General features: G+C 39.9%; 1 protein-coding gene across 1 annotated transcript; it reads left to right on the top strand.

The window, feature by feature from the left end:
* The first annotated feature begins 623 nt into the window (after positions 1-623).
* On the top strand, positions 624-15,190 carry LOC131968842 (NACHT, LRR and PYD domains-containing protein 12-like). The gene is made up of 8 exons (XM_059329885.1): positions 624-897; positions 1,329-3,144; positions 3,236-3,409; positions 3,815-3,988; positions 5,014-5,187; positions 5,343-5,504; positions 14,069-14,115; positions 14,311-15,190. Exons 1-8 carry the CDS (start codon positions 627-629, stop codon positions 14,901-14,903), a joined length of 3,411 nt encoding a protein of 1,136 aa, XP_059185868.1. The 5' UTR covers positions 624-626; the 3' UTR covers positions 14,904-15,190.
* The last annotated feature ends 7,037 nt before the right edge of the window (positions 15,191-22,227 follow it).

Here is a 22,227-nt window from a genome sequence, read left to right as displayed (position 1 = left end):
ACCTTGATTGTTTGTTTTTATTCTTCCTGTAAGTCGCTTTGGATAAAAGCGTCTGCTAAATGACTAAATGTAAATGTAAATGTAAATATGAAGACTCCCTGTGGTTTATTTCTTTTTTTTTATTTTAGATAAAGCCTGGCATTTATTTTGACGGATAGTAATCATCCATTTTCCTCTGCTTATCAGGGGCCGGGTTGCGGGGGCAGCAGGTTAAGCAGGGCATTCCAGGTGTCCCTCTTCCCAGCCACAACGTCCAGCTCCTCCTGGACCCCGAGGCGTTCCCAGGCCAGGAGAGAGATATAATCCCTCCACCGTGTTCTGGGTACAATGCCCTCATCACTGCTGACGCTGCACCAAACAACCTGTCCATCTCACGTTCGTTCTACCCTCACTGCTGAACAAGACCCTTATGAAGCAGAACCATGAAAACAAGTGTACCTCAGGGCCCAACCCTGGACCCGCAGAGTGAGGCATAAGGGTTGGGTGCAGTGTAAGTGGGCGTGCTGACCCCCGGCTTCAGCGGCTGGCTCTGGGGACTAATAAAACTGTCCTCATCATAACTCAATCTATAATTTTAAGGTGACAATTTCTTTTTGGCATCTTTTGGACCTTGGTAGGGAGAACAAATGGCGACACTTCAAGAGGTCCTCTTCAGAACTTTAGAAGATTTGGGAGCTGAGGACTTTGAAAATTTCAAGTGGTTCCTGCAGGGGGCGCTAGAAGACTTCCCAGCAATCCCAAAGAGTCGACTGGAGAATTCAAACCGGAGGAAAACCATAAATCAGATGTTTCAGACCTACAGTATAAACACCATTAAAGTGACCAGAACAGTTTTAGTGAAGATAAATCAGAATGAACTAGTGAAGAAATTATCAAACACCTCCTTCGAACCTGAAGGTAAGTCAGAATCATTATTCATTATAAAAATGGATGTAACAAAGATTGAAGTTGTAGATTACAGAGAGTTCAACAAACATGATGTGTGTAGTTAACGTCTCTCTGATCTACAAATATAGACATGTTTGTTGTGTTGCACTTTGGATTATAGAACAAGCAACAAAAAACACAACCAGCAGAGAAAGACAATTAAAGTCTCTCAGAGCACAAAAATAATGAAGTATGTAAATTTGTTTGGACAATATTACTTCCCTCGACTGGACTCGATCTGGACTGGTCTCTGGTTTCACCTTTTCAGGACCTACTGTAGTTGTCAATCAAGCTGTACAGATTTCATACACAAAGAAATGTGAACACATGTTAGAAAACAAGTTCATGAATCTCATTCACTGTAACAACCCCTCATTGGTTTCATTGTTCTCTTCATTCAGACATTCTTGCTGACTGCAAGAGAAAATTAAAATCAAAATTACAAGAGAAGTTCAAGTCTGTGTTTGAGGGGATCACTAAAGCAGGAAACCAGACCCTTCTGAATCAGATCTACACAGAGATCTACATCTTAAAGGAAGAAACTGCAGAGGTCAACACGGAACATGAGGTCAGACAGATTGAAACAGCATCCAGGAAACCAGACAGACCAGAAACAACAATCAGTCAAGAAAACATCTTTAAAGCCCCACCTGGAAGAGATAAACCAATCAGAACAGTGCTGACAAAGGGAGTGGCTGGCATTGGGAAAACAGTCTTAACACAGAAGTTCACTCTGGACTGGGCTGAAGACAAAACCAACCAGGACATCCACTTCACATTTCCATTCACTTTCAGAGAGCTGAATGTGCTGAAAGAGAAGTTCAGCTTGGTGGGACTTATTCATCACTTCTTTCCTGAAATCAAAGCAGCAGGAATCTGCAGGTTTGAAGAGTTCCACGTTGTGTTGATCTTTGACGGTCTGGATGAGTGTCGACTTCCTCTGGACTTCCACAACACTGAGGTCCTGACTGATGTCACAGAGTCCACCTCAGTGGATGTGCTGCTGACAAACCTCATCAGGGGGAAACTGCTTCCCTCTGCTCGCCTCTGGATAACCACACGACCGGCAGCAGCCAATCAGATCCCTGTTGATCCCTGTGTTGTCATGGTGACAGAGGTCAGAGGGTTCACTGACCCACAGAAGGAGGAGTACTTCAGGAAGAGATTCAGAGAAGAGGAGCAGGCCAGCAGAATCATCTCCCACATCAAGACAACACGAAGCCTCAACATCATGTGTCACATCCCAGTCTTCTGCTGGATCTCTGCTGGAGTTCTGGGGGAGCTGATGGAAACCAGAGAGGGAGGAGAGCTGCCCAAGACCCTGACTGAGATGTACATCCACTTCCTGGTGGTTCAGTCCAAATGGACAAACGTCAAGTATCATGGGAAATCTGAGAGAGATTCACACTGGAGTCCAGAGAGCACGAAGATGATTGAGTCCCTGGGAAAACTGGCTTTTGATCAGCTGCAGAAAGGAAAGCTGATCTTCTATGACTCAGACCTGACAGAGTGTGGCATCGATATCACAGCAGCCTCAAAGTATTCAGGAGTGTTCACACAGGTCTTTAGAGAGGAGAAGAGTAAACTGTACGAGGTAACGGTGTTCTGCTTCGTCCATCTGAGTGTTCAGGAGTTTCTCGCTGCTCTTCATGTCCATCTGACCTTCATCAACTCTGGAGTCAATCTGATGGCAGAAGAAAAAACAACCTCCTGGTTTCTTCAAATGTCTTCAAAATTCTTCAGAGAGAAACCTAAACTAAAACATCTCTACCAGAGTGCTGTGGACAAGGCCTTACAGAGTCCAAATGGACACCTGGACTTGTTCCTCCGCTTCCTCCTGGGTCTTTCTCTGGAGACCAATCAGAACCTCCTACGAGGTCTGCTGACACAGACAGAAAATAGCTCACAGACCAACCAAGAAACAGTCCAGTACATCAAGAAGAAGATCAGTGAGGATCTGTCTGCAGAGAGAAGCATCAACCTGTTCCACTGTCTGAATGAACTGAATGATTGTTCTCTAGTGGAGGAGATCCAACAGTCCCTGAGATCAGGAAGTCTCTCCACAGATAAACTGTCTCCTGCTCAGTGGTCAGCTCTGGTCTTCATCTTACTGTCATCACAAACAGATCTGGATGTGTTTGACCTGAAGAAATACTCTGCTTCAGAGGAGGCTCTTCTGAGGCTGCTGCCAGTGGTCAAAGCCTCCAACAAAGCTCTGTGAGTGGCTATATGAACCGCATGATACATGCTTTCTGTAATACAAGACAAGTAAAACAATTTGTGTCCGTTAATCTCTTATCCTCTCCAGGTTAACTGGCTGTAAGCTCTCAGAGAGAAGCTGCAAGGCTCTGTCCTCAGTCCTCAGCTCCCAGTCCTCTAGTCTGATAGACCTGGACTTGAGTAACAATGACCTGCAGGATTCAGGAGTGAATCTTCTGTCTACTGGAATGAAGAGTCCACTATGTGAACTGAAAACCCTAAAGTCAGTATGAAACTATTTCTAAAGTGCCACACTGGTTTTGAAGAGCCATTTCTCTTGAGGGTTTTTTGTTTGTTTGTTTTTTGAGTTTTATGGGAAGACAAATACCTCAAATCTACATGGTTTTTGGGAGGTGTCTTTGTTTGCTTTTTTTGTCATTAATACACTGAAAGAAAAAAATCACAGATAATAATTAAATAAAAGTTTAAGTCCACTCATTTTAATCATGTACATCTCTGTTAAAGCTGGCTGAAAAACACAAATCTGCACAGAGAAATTTCTCTTAGCTTAAACACTTTTTGTCAAAATAGCATGCTACCATAAGAGTTATTGCATTATTGAAAACATGTCTTTCAAACACATGAAATATTTAATCTAATCTTAATGTGTATGTGCAATTATTTTAAGGGTAACTGGCTGTAAGCTGTCAAAGGGAAGCTGTGAATCTCTGTCCTCAGCTCTGAGCTCCCAGTCCTCTAGTCTGAGAGACCTGGACCTGAGTAACAACGACCTGAACAATTCAGGAGTGAAGCTTCTGTCTGTTGGACTGCAGAGTCCACTATGTGAACTGAAAACCCTCAGGTCTGTATTCTACTGATTGTTAAAAAGTTGATATTTGAAATCCTGCTCATCATGCTTCAGGCTCTCGTAAAGGGAAGATTGTCAACATCTTTTTGAATTTCCTGTTGTTCCTGCTGTGATATTCTCCTGGTTTCAGTCTGTCAGGCTGTCTGATCTCAGAGGGAGGCTGTTCTTCTCTGGCCTCAGCTCTGAGCTCTGAGTCCTCTAGTCTGAGACAGCTGGACCTGAGTAACAATGACCTGCAGGATTCAGGAGTGAAGCTTCTGTCTACTGGAATGAAGAGTCCACTATGTGAACTGAAAACCCTAAAGTCAGTATGAAACTATTTCTAAGGTGCCACATTGGTTTGGAAGAGCCATTTCTCTTGAGGGGTTTTTCTTTATTTGTTTTTTGAGTTTTATGGGAAGACAAATACCTCAAATCTACATGGTTTTTGGGAGGTCTCTTTGTTTGCTTTATTTGTCATTAAAACACTGAAAGAAAAAAATCACAGATAATAATTAAATAAAAGTTTAAGTCCACTCATTTTAATCATGTACATCTCTGTTAAAGCTGCCTGACAAACACACATCTGCACAGAGAAATGTCTCTTAGCTAAAACATTTTTTGTCAAAATAGCACACTACCATAAGAGTTATTGCATTATTGAAAACATGTCTTTCAAACACATGAAATATTTAATCTAATCTTAATGTGTATGTACAATTATTTTAAGGGTAACTGGCTGTAAGCTGTCAAAGGGAAGCTGTGAATTTCTGTCCTCAGCGCTGAGCTCCCAGTCCTCTAGTCTGATAAACCTGGACCTGAGTAACAACAACCTGCAGGATTCAGGAGTGAATCTTCTGTCTGTTGGACTGCAGAGTCCACTATGTGAACTGAAAACCCTCAGGTCTGTATTCTACTGATTGTTAAAAAGTTGATATTTGAAATCCTGCTCATCATGCTTCAGGCTCTTGTAAAGGGAAGATTGTCAACATCTTTTTGAATTTCCTGTTGTTCCTGCTGTGATATTCTCCTGGTTTCAGGCTGTCAGGCTGTCTGATCTCAGAGGAAGGCTGTTCTTCTCTGGCCTCAGCTCTGAGCTCTGAGTCCTCTAGTCTGAGAGACCTGGACCTGAGTAACAATGACCTGCAGGATTCAGGACTGAAGCTTCTGTCTGTTGGATTGGAGAGTCCACTATGTGAACTGAAAACCCTCAGGTCAGTATTCATTATCATTAACAATTGATCTTTTAAATCCTTTAAGTTCAATTTAAATTTAACTCCATGAGAGTGAAAATGGGCAACTTCTGTAGGGTTTTCCTCCTGAGATAGTTTTCTTAAACCCTGTATTCATGTTATTTCCTCAATTCCAGTTTGTCAGGCTGTCTGATCTCAGAGGAAGGCTGTTCTTCTCTGGCCTCAGCTCTGAGCTCCAACCCCTCCCATTTGAGAGAGCTGGACCTGAGCCACAATCATCCAGGAGACTCAGGAGTCAAGCTGCTGAAGGATCAACAATGCAGACTGGACACTCTCAGGTATGGATAGACAGACAGACAGACAGACAGACAGACACCCTCAGGTATGGACAGACAGACATACACTCGGGTATGGACAGACAGACGGACAGAAACTCTCAGGTATGGAAAGACAGACAGACAGAAAGACACCCTCAGGTATGGACAGACAGACAGACAGACGGACACCCTCAGGTATGGACAGACAGACAGACACTCAGGTATGGACAGACAGACAGACAGACGTATGGACAGACAGACAGACACTCAGGTATGGACAGACAGACAGACAGACAGACAGACAGACAGACAACCTCAGGTATGGACAGACAGACAGACACTCAGGTATGGACAGAGAGACAGACAGACAGACAGACAGACAGACACCCTCAGGTATGGAAAGACAGACAGACAGACAGACAGACAGACAGACACCCTCGGGTATGGACAGACAGACAGACAGACACCCTCAGGTATGGACAGACAGACATACACTCGGGTATGGACAGACAGACGGACAGAAACTCTCAGGTATGGAAAGACAGACGGACAGAAAGACACCCTCAGGTATGGACAGACAGACAGACACTCAGGTATGGACAGACAGACAGACAGACAGACAGACAGACGTATGGACAGACAGACAGACAGACAGACAACCTCAGGTATGGACAGACAGACAGACACTCAGGTATGGACAGACAGACAGATAGACAGACACTCAGGTATGGACAGAGAGACAGACAGACAGACAGATAGACAGACACTCAGGTATGCAAAGTCAGACAGACAGACAGACAGACAGACACCCTCAGGTATGGAAAGACAGACAGACAGACAGACAGACAGACAGACAGACAGACAGACAGACAGACAGACAGACAGAGAGATAGACAGACAGACACCCTCAGGTGTGGACAGACAGACAGACAGACACTCAGGTATGGACAGACAGACAGACAGACAAACAGACAGACACACAGACAGACAGACAGACAGACAGACAGACACTCAGGTATGGAAAGACAGACAGACAGACAGACAGACAGACAGACACTCTCAGGTATGGAAAGACAGACAGACAGACAGAAACTCTCAGGTATGGACAGACAGACAAACACTCAGGTATGGACAGACAGACAGACAGACAGACAGACAGACAGACAGACAGAAACTCTCAGGTATGGTGTCACACTCTGGCTCTGAGTGAGGGTATGTTGCCATTTGGCATACTGGAAAAATTCCCCCAAAAACCAATTTGTAAGGGAAAACTGCCTTCCAAAAAGAATGACAAGCCGCAGTCAAAAAAATGTAGGTGCAAAAAATCCCATTTATTATGGTCAACCACAAGAAGTATTTACATCAAAGAAAAACTTTCAAAACATCAAAAAATGTAATATATTTTCTACACAGGAGGGTCAGCACAGCTCAGCAGTCCCCCAGCGACTACCCCAAGTGAGCAAAAAATCTCCCAATATATAGTCTAAGCTCCTCCCTCTGGAACAGACCATTCCAGGCCATTAAATAATACATAATACATTCAAATACATTGGACATCAAATACATTGGACATCACTCAAATATTTCAGTCTTATTTCAACATGGTGATAAATATTCTACAGCAATATTTCAACCAGTAAGCCCTGAAACAAAGAGGAACAAAAAAGAAACATTGGTTTGGCCCAATTATGTCCAACATGCCACACAGGCAAATAAAAGGGCAGCATTCACTGTCCTCGGGTCCTTTCACCAACCAGGAAGTACTGCGGGCGGTAAGAAAATATTGCATAACAAATGTACATAAACTGTAAGTGTTCATGACCACTATTTCTAGCTCTAACCCCAGTGTGTGCACCCACCAGGCTATAGCTAAAAGATAGCAGGCTACTCTTAACTGCACAGTTATGATTTTGTGATATAGGCAGGGTGATCTGCCACATATGGAAAGACAGACAGACAGACACACCCTCAGGTATGGACAGACAGACAGACACTCAGGTATGGACAGACAGACAGACAGACAGACAGACAGACAGACACTCAGGTATGGAAAGAGAGACAGACAGACAGACAGACACTCAGGTATGGAAATACAGACAGACAGACAGACACCCTCAGGTATGGAAAGACAGACAGACAGACAGACACCCTCAGGTATGGACAGACAGACACTCAGGTATGGACAGACAGACAGACAGACAGACAGACAGACAGACAGACAGAAACTCTCAGGTATGGACAGACAGACAGACAGACAGACACCCTCAGGTATGGACAGACAGACAGACAGACAGACACGCATACAGTAGTTTCACGTTAAACTGCTTCATTTCGATACTAAATTTAGAAAACCTTGAAAAATCAAAATCAAAAGGATAAACAGTTAGCAGTAAACATAAAAACATAAATATTATGATTGTAATGAAATATTTTTTAAAAAGCTGTTCTATTGTATAGATATTGTTTGGTCAGAGGGTATTTCTTCACTGTTTGGGTTCAAGGTACAACTACCACTGTAGTTCAACTCATGAACCCTTTGATCCATAAAACCCCTGGCAGCTTTGACAAGCCAAAATATCCCAAATCATTTCCAGAAACTGTAAAAACAGCATTATTAGTCAGATTTCCAGGTTTCCTGCGGTCCTTGAATGAATCATGTGTGATGAACTCTTCTGGCAGAAACAGAAACCAAACAGAAAACTTCAAGTTATTCTCTGCTAACTTTATAAGAGTTGCTGTAATTTTCACCTGGAAATAAAATCATGTTTTCATGTAGAATTCTCAAGTGAAGTCAGTTTTTAAAAAAAAAATTAAAACCAGTTAATAGAGGGCTTCCGAGTTGATGGCATGCTAGGGTAGATGTGCAGAGGAGAGCTCCCGAGCAAAGTCTGTTTTATTTCTAAAATTACACCTGTAAAGTGACCATAACCTTACAGCAAAGACCTCCCTCTGCCAAACTCCCGTTCGGGATGTCGGAAAAAGGCTGAAAGACAAGACTTCAATCAAATGTACTGAAGAGGGACGCACCACACGAGGAATGGTGGCAGAGCAACTAACGCTGGCCATGTTGGTGACTGAGCTTGAAAAGAACCAGATTAACATCACGGAAGAGCTGACGAACCTAATCAAGACATCACTTTCGCCGATTCAGACAACATTGGAAGCTGTTAAACTCCAAATTGAGTCATACTAAGTCCGTTTTAACAAAGTGCAGGACACACTCACAGACAACCATGACCAGATTTCCACGCTGGAAACCTCCACGACGGAGCTGATCGTTAAACTGCTGTTTTCCTTCGTAAATCTGGTAATTGAGAAAATAAGTTCTAACAATTCAGGGAGATTGGCTTACTGCGGAGTTTCTATTCAGGGGGGCGAATAGCCTTTGCAAGTATTTACACCCCCACGACCTTCGACCCATCTCATTTTCCTTGGTTGACCAAAGAGCTGCTGAGTCTCTCTAATTATTCACTTATTGTAGGATCGGATATGAACATGTTTTTTGCTTGCAATTCAAATAGGTCTAATCCATCCAATACGCATGCACAAGCTTTATCCTCCGAAGCTTAAAAGAACTTTGTTAAGGAAAAAATCTGGTTGATATTTGGAGGGTTCAGAACCCTACGGATAGAGATTACACATACTTTTCCCCACATCATAAAATGTTCTCGAGGATAGATTACATTTTGTCTACACCAGACTTGATTCCGATCATAGACAAGATGGGTTTCTTACCTCGTAATATCTCTATATGTTGCAGTTCTAGACAGGGGTGCCCAGCATCTCCCTCCATCTTAAATTTGTCACTCGAACAATTAGCCCAATACATACGGCAAAGTGCATTAGTTGCCCCAATTAAAATAGGATCTACATCACACTGCATTTCTACGCACGCTGATTTGCAACGATACATTGTCTAGCTACAAGGCTAACTACTCCAAGTCGATTTTGCAGCTGTTGAATACAGATCTAAAGAAATTGATTATCCAATCCTGAATTCCGGTGGTGTAAAAAGCGGTATATTCAGGTGTAGAAATCAGTCCCTGTATCCTGGCAATAGCAAGGAATAATTATTCATCTATTTTGAAGAAAGTTGAGGATGACCTTGTGAGATGGGCGACACTCCCTTCGTCAATGACCACCCGTGTAGCTACAACAGAAATGAATGAGTTCTTCCACGTATAAACTTCATTAGCTCTATGTTCCCATTACCAACCCCAGCAGGGTATTGGCAGAAACTTGAATCAAAGCTTAAAAAGTTCATTTGGAATGGGAAGAAACAGCGCATCAAATGGTCAACATTTTAACCGGATACATTTCAGGGTGGATGGGCTTGCTCATATTTCAAGTTGTATCATTGGGCGTTTGTACTACGTTCCTTAAAATACTGGTTTGATACAGAATTAGTTTCGCCTTGGAAGACACTAGAACAGGAGCTGGTTCATCCCCTGAGGCTTCAGGATGAATATTTGGGCTTCAAATCAAAATGATATAAACACTCCCCTATTTGGCATAATACCAATTTATTGACAGGTGGTGAATTAATTTCACAACTGTGGGCTCAACATGGCATCTGGTTGTTGGGAGATATCTTAGGTCAAAACTCAAAACTCAAGATTTTCCTGATCTGATGTCCCAGTTTGGTATCCCAAGAAACTCACAGTTCCTCTACTTTAGGGTAAGGTCAGCACTTCATTCACTCTAGGTTCCCTGGGGGTCTGAATTGAGGACTTACCCTTTAGTACAGGGGTCACCAACTACATTTGTTGGAGGGCCAGAATGTTACTGGACAGTCACCTTGGGGGCCGGACCCTCAAATCAAATGAAATAAAATCAAATTTAGGCATAACATTATTATTTAATGTTTATTTATTGTTTATATTTTTTCATGTCATTACAAAAATGAAGGCATTTTTAGCCCTTATGAGTCAGGCCCCAATCACTTATACCAAAGTCTACCACCAGGAGGTGCTAGAGATATTTTGCCTCAACTCAATTCACGTAAACTTTATCTATCAGGCACTTGAAAAACAAACAAAGCCTCGATAGGATCATCGCTGGCTTCAATCGGCTTCAATACAGTTTCAATTAGTGGAAGGAAAACGCCTCTTAACACAGGTAGGCTAAAATGGCACTCTCAAAGGCCATGAAACGAAAAGTTGATGCAGAAAACAGATCCTTTAATGGTGAATGGACTGAAAAGTACGCATTTATCATGCCAACCTTCAGAAATGCGTTACCAGTATGCCTCATTTGCATCAAAGCTGTTGCTGTTGCAGAAGAATACAATCTTCGCCGTCATCACAACATTAAACACACAAATTTCAAGGATTCATATCCAGAGCAGTCAGAGGCCCAACAGAGAAAAATAGCCACATTGAAATCTGCCTACTCCCGTGCAAGTGGCATTATTACTCGAACTTTAACAGATCAAGAGAGAGTAACATGTGCATCTCTGCAGGCTGCCTGGATGCTTTGCAAACATAACCGGCCTTTCACGGAAAGTGAGGTTTTTAAGGAGTGCATGGTCACCGTTCTGGAGGAACTTGCCTCCGACAAATCCGTGGACAGAATTATTGCAACTGTCAAACAAATACCTCTCTCTCTGCTTCAACTGCCGCACGTCGTGTACACGTCTTGGCAGAGCATGTCCAGCAAGCTGTCATTGACGGAATCAAGGAAGCCAAATACATTTCGCTGGCTATTCATGAGTCCACTGACAACACAGATATCTCTCAGTTGTGCGTTTTCTTTTTTTTTTTATTAAAGATTATTTTTTGGCATTTTACTGCTTTATTAGATAGTTACAGATAGAAAGGGGGAGACAGAGGGGAAGACATGCGGCAAAGGGACCTCAGGCCGGATTCGAACCTGAGTCCGCCGCAGCAAGGCCTCGGCCTTAATGGTATGCACTCTACCAGTGTGAGCCACCAGGACACCCCCAGTTGTGCGTTTTTGTCAGATTCTTTGATGGCAAAGATTTCCGAGAGGAGCTGCTGGCATTGCTTCCGCTGGAGGACAACACCACTGCTGACATCATCTTTGGAAAGCTGGAGGATTTTTTTAAAAGTCATGGATTGTCCATGGATAAAATCAACCTGATAGTTACGGATGGTGCACCTGCCATGATTGGCAAACACAAGGGTCTGGTGAGCATAATAAAGACTGTCGCTCCTAAAACTAACGCGCTTCACTGTATTATCCATCAAAGCGTGCTGTGCGCAAAGCTAAATGGGGAACTCAAAGAGGTGATGGAGAAAACAATGAAAATGATCAACCACATCAGAGGAAATTCAAGCACGCAGCACCGCCTGTTCCGAAAATTTGTGCTCAAATCCCAGGCTTCTCATGATGACCTGTTACTCCACAATGACGTGCACTGGCTCAGTAAGGGCAAAGCACTGGATCGCTTCGTTGAACTGCGTGCCCAAGTAGAAGATTTTTTAAAACATAGCAAATCAAAAGCGGCAGCTGACCATCTCCGCATCATGCAGGACAAAGAACATATGAGCAATGTTGCGTTTTTGACTGACATCTTCTCTCATTTGAATACACTTAATCTCAAGCTGCAAGGAAAAGAGAAATCCGTGGTGGATATGGTAGAAAAGCCGGATGCCTTTGGCAACAAAATAGATCTGTTCCACGCAGATTTGTTGTCAGGGCGGCTGCTGCACTTCACCACACTAAAGACGGTGGGAGAGAGCAACGTGACAGACAACATGAAGAAATACATCACACAATTAAAAGACAGCTTCTCCGCCAGGTTTGATGACTTTTTCATTTCAAGGGATGTCATTGGATTTGTGCGTGACCCATTCACCATCAACCCAAGTGGAGAATTCTCCACAAACGTGGTGAATATACTGTCGTTGGACGAGGCGGCTATTCAGAGCGAGCTGGCTGAAATCCAGGCCGCAGGTGACATGAAGGCTGCTCTTCGTGGTGCTGAAAGCCTGAGCGTATTTTGGTTGTCCTGTCCCGAGGACTATGGCACATTAAAGACGCTGGCTATATATGTCCTCACCATGTTCGGTTCAACGTACACATGCGAGGCTGCGTTCTCCAAGATGAACTCGATAAAAACACACGAGAGGAGCCGACTGTCAAACCAGTCTTTGGAGGACTCTTTGCGCATAAGTCTGACAACGGCAAAGCCTGATGTAAAAAAGATGGTGTCAGAGGGGAAATGTAATTTCAGCCATTGAGCAGTATGTGTAGCCTATTCCAGCCTTGTGATTTAAAATCGCGATAGACCACTTAACGTTTTAATTGATGTGCAATCATTATTTGTGACCTCTTCTGTTCTGATACAATTCTATTTTAAGTTTTGCCAGTTGGTTTTCCTTTTTTTTGTACTGAGAAGTCTAGTCTGAAGCTTGTTGTTGAGACTTTGAAATGAAAACCAACCATGTTACGTAATGGCATGAGGAAAAGTTACGTTAAAAAACTCCAAACAAAAACAAGTACTGTGTGAAACATTAAATGTTCAGCGAGCGTTCCAGTGCAGCGAGTTTGTCCTCATTAAATACAGTCATACGTGGTGGTGATTACTGATAGTTAAGAGTCTCAGTTGTCGTTGCTGTTTTCAGTTGTTTTAATAGTGCGGACCACATGATATTTTCTCCTTGATTTACAATTTTGGAATCGAGTCGCGGGCCGGATTGGACAGTTCGGCGGGCCGGATTCAGCCCGCGGGCCGCCAGTTGATGATCATTGCCTTAGGTCATCTGGAACTGGCTTGTTGTGTGTCCCAAGAACAAGAACTAAGCAGGTGAGGCAGCTTTCAGTTATTCTGCTCCTCACCTGTGGAACAAACTAGCTGTAGATGTGAGGTCAGCTCCTTTAAATCAGGACTAAAAACACTCTAGTTTACTGCAGCGTATCTTAACTTTAACACTTATCTGCTCTACTCTACTGCCCTTACTTTTAACTACGCAATGTTTGACTTGTGCTTTTTATTATTTTATCTATTTTCTTATCCTGCTGTATCTTATTTTATCTTATTTGTATTTTTATTTCTATTTCCTATTTATATTTTTTAATTGACTGTTTTCAATTGTGTCTTGCTGTTTTTAATTTTTATGTAAAGCACTTGTGTTGAATTGTGCTATACAAATAAACTTGCCTTGCCTTATCGTAATGTTTCAAACTGAATAAATAAATAAATAAAAAGTTGATTACATAAAACCAAAGTTCATGATATATGTCAAGATGTTTCCACTCTGTACATCTTCCAACACTTCCTCTCATCAGACGCTCAGATTCAAATATGAATGACACAACACAAACTGGATACGATGGTGAAACTGATCTGAGAACAGTCTGTAAACTGTTCAGCTGTTCATGTGTAAATGCAGGACAGACTGTTGATTTTAAGGGACCATATTTCACATTGTGTTTTATTATGAGGGAGGACAGTTCAGTGGTGACTGAGCTCTTAATATTTATACATCACATTATCTTTTTGAAGAGTTTCAGCCTGTTTCTCTGTCACACTGACAAACTGAGGAGCTCTGCTTCATGTTGAACAGCAGTTAGGACTCATGTTGGATAGAAAATCATTGTGACTGTGTTTCTTCCTCCAGGGTGGACCATTGTGGAGAGAGGTGGTTAAAACCTGGTCCATGGAGGTGTAAGTGTGGATTACATTTGACTAATGAAGACGAAACAGCTTTAAATACAAAGTTAATAGTTGTGATATTTATCAACATGTGTCATCATTAAACTTTATAGAAATGAACAACATGAGGACACAAAGAAAGAATAAACCCTTCAGATGTGTCTGATGATAAACTGCTGCTGTGTTGTGTCTTTTTCTCTCCATCAGATTTCTGTCAACTCACACTGGACACAAACACAGTATACACAGGACTCAAACTGTCTGAGAACAACAGGAAGGTGACAGATGTTAGAGAGGATGAGTCATATCCTGATCATCCAGAGAGATTTGACTACTGGCCTCAGCTGCTGTGTAGAGATGGTCTGACTGGTCGCTGTTACTGGGAGGTCGAGTGGAGAGGAGATGTTACTGTAGCAGTGAGTTACAGAGGAATCAGCAGGAAAGGAGACAGTGATGACTGTCGGTTTGGATTCAATGATCAGTCCTGGAGTCTGAGCTGCTCTGATAATGGTTACTCTGTCAGGCACAATAACAGAGAAAAACGCCTCTCCTCCTCCTCCTCCTCCTCCTCCTCCTCCTCCTCCTCCTCCTCCTCCTCCTCCTCCTCCTCCTCCTCCTCCTCCTGGTCTGGTAGAATAGGAGTGTATGTGGATTGTCCTGCTGGCTCTCTGTCCTTCTACAGAGTCTCCTCTGACTCACTGATCCACCTCCACACCTTCAACACCACATTCATTGAACCTCTTTATCCTGGGTTTAGGGTCTGGTTCTATGGTTCCTCAGCGTCTCTGTGTGATCTGTAGGATGGAGAAGACTTCCTGTCCTGTGGTCTGAATGTTGGATGAAGCTTCACTTTGTTTAACATTTGAATCTCTGATTGTTTCTTTAATGTCTCAAATGTTTTCTTCTTATAAACGGTGAAATGATCTCAGGGCTGAACTCTGATTTTCTCTTGAATCAAGTTTTTTTTGGAGCAGCGTCTTGTAGCTGCTAATGTCTGTCGTGATTGATCTCAATAAAGGTTTAAAGACTCACGAGAACAGCAGCTTCTAACAAATGTAAATCAGATTCTGTTTTAAAGAGGAATAAAGACATTACCTTCACAATCCAGAGTCATTTTCTCATGTTCAAAACCAGATGTAGCCTTATATTTATCTTCAGGATTTAATGATTTATTGAATGATAAAAGTCAAAAACTTTGAATCAAATTATTCAACAAAATAAAATAATAACAGTAACATTTTCTTTCTCTAATGTTCAGATTTATGTCCTGGAAATAGATCATTTGCATATATTTAAGTTCACATTTCAGAAAACTTTAAAGATAAAAAATAATTGTTTAAATGTCAGTAATCAGCTGGATGGAGACATCAGCAGCCAATAATAATAATAATAATAATAATAATAATAATAATAAATAAATAAATCTTTGCACAATAAACTAACAAAATATGTTTTTAATGTTTGCATTCATTTTTTGATGATGCAACATACAGTTAATGCATTAAAAATGAATCTCTATAAATAAATAAATAAATAAATAAATAAAAGAAAATCATGAAGATAATTTTGGGAATGGAATATAAAGGTAAATATGTTTTCAAATAAATCAAAAACAGAAAAATATTTTTTTCACATTTGATTTATGAATTAATTTCTTCATTTATTTTTAAAAATAATGTTCTAACATTTAATGGCAAATTAATAGATTTGTCAATGACAGAAGATAGATAAATGACAATAAGCCATTGAATGCACCAAAAAATATTAAAAACAAATGTAGGAAATCATGACGTGAAATTTCTGTTTAAATTTACATTTTTAAAATTAAACTATTTAATGGTTCATTTTATTTATTGATTTGTGATTCATTTGTTTGTTGTTTTTAAAAATCTAAAAGATTTTTTCAAAAGAATTTTAGAAAAAATTAGCGCTAAATATTAGTCAAAATAAATATTTGTTCAAAAAAATAAATATGAGTGAAAATTAAAAGTAAATATTTGATAATTAAAAGCAGTTATTAACCGCGGTGACCTCTGTCCCTGCCCACATCCTGCCGACGTGTTCAAGGACTGGCGGCGCTCCCGTCCTATAGACTTCTATGAGGCTGATTTCCTGTTGTCAGTAGGGGGCGCTATGACTTTGACTGCAAACATGAGACGTTTGGAAAAGATCTGAACATGTGGAGTCGAGTAACTTCCCACAGATTTCACTATTTTTCAGTGTTCTTTTTTATTGACATGTGACAAAAACTGACAAATAAAAATGTGTGATAAAAAGAAGCTTTAAAAAAAAAGGTTATGTGAAAGAAATTAAAATAAAGTTAACAATTCCAGATTACCCAAAAAAGACACAAAAGGACCAAAAATAGATGCAAAAATGACTAAAAAAAGAAATAAAATGACCAAAAAATAGATGCAAAAATGACTAAAAAAGACACAAAGTGACAGAAATAGATGCAAAAATGACCAAAAAAAGACACTAAATGACCAAAATTAGATGTAAAAATGACTAAAAAAAAGACACAAAATGACAAAAAAAAATAGATGCAAAAATGACTAAAAAAGACACAAAGTGACAGAAATAGATGCAAAAATGACCAAAAAAAGACACTAAATGACCAAAATTAGATGTAAAAATTACAAAAAAAAGACACAAAATGACCACAACTAGATGTAAAAATGACTAAAAAATACACAAAATGACCAAAAATAGATAGGCAAAGATATACGTTTTTTATAATTATATAATAAGCTGCTGCAGATTGTCCAGAAGTTAGTTTGCAGCATTGTTTTAATGGAAACTCATAAGAAAACCAGACCAGATGCAGCTTCAACAGACCACAAAATATCTCAATATTTACTTTAAAATAAAAAATAAATCTCATAATCTGATCATCTTGAACTTTCTCTCCACGTCTGTGTCTTCAGTTGATATTTCTCGTCTCCTGCTGAAGCTTAAATCAGTCTGAGCCACAAAACAGGACAGAGAGGAGAGAAACAATGAGTCAGCTGCTGATTCTGGAGTCCAGACTGAAACAAAGAGACTTCAGCTCCCAGAATCCTCAGCTCCTCTGGGAGGACTCCAGCTCCCAGAATCCTCAGCTCCTCTGGGAGGACTTCAGCTCCCAGAATCCTCAGCTCCTCTGGGAGGACTTCAGCTTCCTGCGAGCGTCCTTGTGTTTCTTGCGGTACTCCTGTAGAAACAGAAACAGTTAAAAATATCTTCAGTAAATCCATCCAGTCTGAGCTTTAATATTTGTTATGTTTAATCTAAAATAATGTCAGGAATTTTGTCCTGTAGCTCAAAGAAAGAGAGGTCTTCCTCCAGAAAAAAACAAAGAACTGCTGTTATACTAACAATATATATATATATATATATATATATATATATATATATATATATATATAGCTATTTTTGTTGTTATCATTATATTTGTCCAAACAAATGAACCTTTAGTTGTACCAGATATTAAAATGAACAAGAAACTGAAGAAAACAAAGATCTAATATTTTTTTCCATGACTGTATTTTTGGTCATTTTGTGTATTTTTTATTCATTTTTACATCTATTTTTGGTCATTTTGTGTCTTTTTTGGTCATTTTTTCATTTATTTTTGTCATTTTGTGTCTTTTTTGGTCATTTTTAAATCTACAATCATGGAAACTTTCTTGATAATAACCAAAATCATTATGAATAAAACCATGTTAAATGTCTAGATATCAGCTCTTAAATTAAACTCTTATCAGATATTTTTGTTGTTATCATTATATTTGTCCAAACAAATGAACCTTTAGTTGAACCAGACATTAAAATGAACAAGAAACTGAAGAAAACAAGGTGGTCTAATCATTTTTTCCATGACTGTATGAACTGGGATCAGAAACAATTGATAATGTTATAAATTGACAGTTTACATTTAATATACAAACTCAAAAAAGAAGAAAGATTTAGAATTTATTTGTAAAAATATGTCTTGCAATAAGTTTAATGTGCAATAGTCACTGAAATGTTTGTTAATGCATTACATTACATGTCATTTAGCTGACATTACATTACATAACATGTCATTTAGCTGGCATTACATTACATTACATGTCATTTAGCTGACGCTTTTGTCCAAAGCGACTTACAATAAGTGATTCAACCTGAAGGTACTAGACATAGACCACAGGAATCAAGTAAGTACATCATTTTAAGAGCCAACTGTCATTGCTACAGGAGTGCTATATGTTCAAGAAGAAAAGAAGAGAAAAAAAGACAGTAGACGAGCATTTTTTTAAAAATATATATATATGTTAGGTGACCATGACGTAACCGAGGTATTGTTGGAAGAGATAGGTCTTCAGCCTGGTGGAAGATGTCCAGGCTGTCTGAGGTCCTGATGTCGATGGGGAGCTCCTTCCACCATTTGGGAGCCAAGACAGAGAAAAGTCTGGAGGAGGTTTTGTGGCGAGTTGACCCACGCAGGGTGGGAGTCGCCAGCTGTTTGGCTGATGCAGAGCGGAGAGGACAGGCAGGAGTGTAGAGTTTGACAAACAGCTGTCCCTATGCAAGCCATTGTTCTTGTTTACAGTGTAGACAATCATACTGCCCTCATTTAACACTTGTCCACAAATATTTCAGTATTCAAGTAGACACTGTTGGGATCTTGCCACATGTGATCTTTGGTCCATTTGTGGATTTGAACAGATGTAAATTAAAATGCAGCAACATTTTCATCTGGGGCCTCCATTTTGGCTCTCTGGCAAGAAAACCTCCCTCTCTCCTCCCCATGATGGTGTTTTGGACCCTTACAAATGTGTGATCACTTCATTGGTCCAGAAGACCTCTGACACCACATGGGGTCTACTGTAAAAAGCCCTGGATGTCCCCTTTTATCCTCCTCTTCTCCTCTGCCTTCGAAGGTGACAACATCTCTACCCTCATCCTCCCTTCCTCACCTCCTGCATCTCAGGTTTGAGGCCTCCTGCATCCTACTCTCCAGACAGTTGAATTACTGAACACAAAGTTCACTACAACCGCCAGAGAAGACTACCTCAAAGAAACAGAGCAAGCGAAAAATGAATTTACAAGTTCTATCCTGTAATTGATGATTTGGTTTATGTGTGTTTTAAGTATTATTGTTGTCATATTTGTGTAGTCACATCACTTGAAGCTGAATGTTAATCTTGCTTTACACAGAAATTAAACCATACCTGCAGAATAACTAGCAACTTATTTGATTTGCTTACACACTACTTCCTCCCACACAGCCATCTTTATGGTTTTATGACTCTTTCCCTCTCACTGTAGATCATCTTATTTTAAACCTTGTAGATCTCTATACTCCATAGATTGTGTGCTTTTATTTGCTTTACTTGCTTGTTTAGAATAAAAACATTTTTGGAATATACCTGCTGTCCATTTAATGTCAGCCTCTGTTGTGAAAAGAATTCCAAAGTCCTTCCACCGCTGCTAAATATGAAGATGGTAATTTTATTATAATTATTAAATTAATTTTTAATCATTGTTCCAAATTGAGTTGATTTTAGTAACTTTATGAGACTGATGTGGGTGAATTGGCTCTTTTCTCTGTTTTACAAAGTGGTGCCCCAACTCGAGGTCACTAGAGTAAATCAAGTCATATTATTTATTATAATTAATAATTATTTCTGATAATTATTAACAATTCTGATAGTCATCTAACCACGTTTTTGAACTACGGGATCCATACAAGTGTTGTTCAGGTTCATCCTTACATATTGGATTTCCCCATGGGAGCAATAGCATTTATGGTAATGCCATTTCTTTTCTTTTTTTTACAGTTCTGCAACAATTCTACAATGTCATTTAGCAGACGCTTTTATCCAAAGTGACGTATATCTAAGCATACCTTTACAACATAAATGCTGCCCCGTTTACAATTATCCATATATTTATTTTCGGACAACCTAAAATCCCTACAACACCATCCTCATAAATACTGTCCTCACACACACTGTCCTCATAAATGCCATAGGAAAAAAAACTGTCACATAGAGACCCATAGAGACCAATGTACTTGTTAAAACTGGAGACAATCACATTTTCCACATACTGTCCCAATACACACCTTCAGCAAACATACTGTCCTAAAATATCTTCTATTTGAGAAGACATAGTCCTTACAAACAATTTCCTCATACAGCATGTGTACCACAGATGTTATAATAATGAATATTAATAATAATTAAGAAGAGAACAATTTGTCCCATTCTGACCTACAGAAATAAATGAGACTTTGACAGTTTTTATTTCCTTGTCAGAACATAAAAGTCACTGAGTATAAATTGTAATATGAGACCTTCATGGTCGTATGATGTTTCATACGCTCTGTTAATTTTTGACTTGAGTTCACTCCAAAGTTCAGAGCTGCTCTGTCATCATATTTCCTTAAAGAACACTTGAGTTTGAAGATGAGTTCAGAGAGTTGAGACTGTGTGAATCTACAGACCTTTGAAAACCTCCTGCTGTCAGTTACACGTTTGTTCTTTCTCTGGTTGGTTTGAATTCATTTCACCTTCACTCGTCAGCGTGATGCAGATTATTTTCACCATCAGAAGGTAACGTAACAACAGTTTTCATCGTGTTTGTGTCAGCGTGAGTTAAATTGATCTGATAACAGTAGAGATGGTGCTGGTAGTGATGTGTTCTGTTGCTCTGTTGACTGAACTGCTGGAAAGAACGAAACACAATTAGGAGCAAGATCGTTTAGTTTGAAGAAGCTGAAATTCAGCCTGTTGTTAAATCACACTGAGTGACCAGAAAAACAGAAATACCTGCGTGAAGTTTGAGTTCTGACAATAATTTGGCCTTTTCATTTTTTGTCTTTTTTCTGTTTTAAACAGTTTTAACTTTGTGTTTGTAAAAGCTTGTCAGCTGTGTGTGCCATAAGTGTTTCTGTTGGAAAAGTTTTATTGTCCTATTGAAGGTCACAACAAACTGACAAACATTTTTTACAACCAGTGCCACTCAGTGATGGATGTTCAGAGTCTGAAGCTGGTGGGTGGTCAGAGATTAACAGGTAATAAAATATCATAAAATGCCTGCGGCTCTTCTGTGTGGAGTTTGCATGTTCTCCCCGTGTCAGCGTGGGTTCCCACCGGGTACTCCGGCTTCCTCCCACAGTCCAAAAACATGCACTTAGGTTTAATTGGGGACTCTAAATTGCCCGTAGGTGTGAATGAGAGTGTGATTGTCTGTCTCTATGTGTCAGCCCTGCGATAGTCTGGCGTCCTGTCCAGGGTGTACCCCGCCTCTCGCCCAATGACAGCTGGGATCGGCTCCAGCCCCCGCGACCTGATTGCGGATAAACGGTTAATGGTAATGAATGAATGAATGATACAGGAAGGAATCTCTGAACATTTTTTCTATTAGTCATTTAACCAGGATGAGAGATGCAGCAACTCAAACATTGTTTATCATCTTTATTCAAATCTATTGTGAATTATAATTAATGTTACAATATATAACCGGCAGTGTGAATCACTGCTGGTGAGTTGGGATAACTGAGTATTGTTGTTGAGTATTATTGTACACAGTGTGTCTCAATGTGATATGTAGACATTCTGTCAATCATACATTTTTCACTTCATGATAAATTAAGTGCTATAATCAAATATTCCATTAAGGTTCAATACTCTAATAATTAAAACATAAAGTCATAGAAACTTTTCTCTGACATCCAACACTGATTAAAATGCAAAAGTCACATCAAGATAAAGTCACAAAATAACAAATACATTTGATACGACTGTAGCAACAATATAAGAAAATAATTGACTGATGATACAGAGATGCTTTTCAGAGAAACACAACATTTATATTCATATGTAAACAATGTAAAATTGTGTTTATTTATTATTGATTTGCTGTTAGAACAGCTAATTTGATTCCAGAGGAATATGATGCCTCCCAGATTCATCAACTCAATTAGCAAAAGCAAACAACAAAAATCCCTGAGAAGGGTGTTTCATTTGTTCCAGATGTTAAATGTTTATGATTCTGTTTGACAATCTCTTTGTTAAAATGGAAAAAGTCAACAGTGACTTGAAACCTCGTTTTTGATTTGAACAATCACCATCCACCTGACCTCTGACCTACAAC

This window comes from Centropristis striata, chromosome 3 (genome assembly GCF_030273125.1).
Source record: "Centropristis striata isolate RG_2023a ecotype Rhode Island chromosome 3, C.striata_1.0, whole genome shotgun sequence".
NCBI lineage: Eukaryota > Metazoa > Chordata > Actinopteri > Perciformes > Serranidae > Centropristis > Centropristis striata.
Note: the sequence above shows the minus strand (reverse complement) of the source record. Positions and strands in the feature narration are given on the sequence as shown.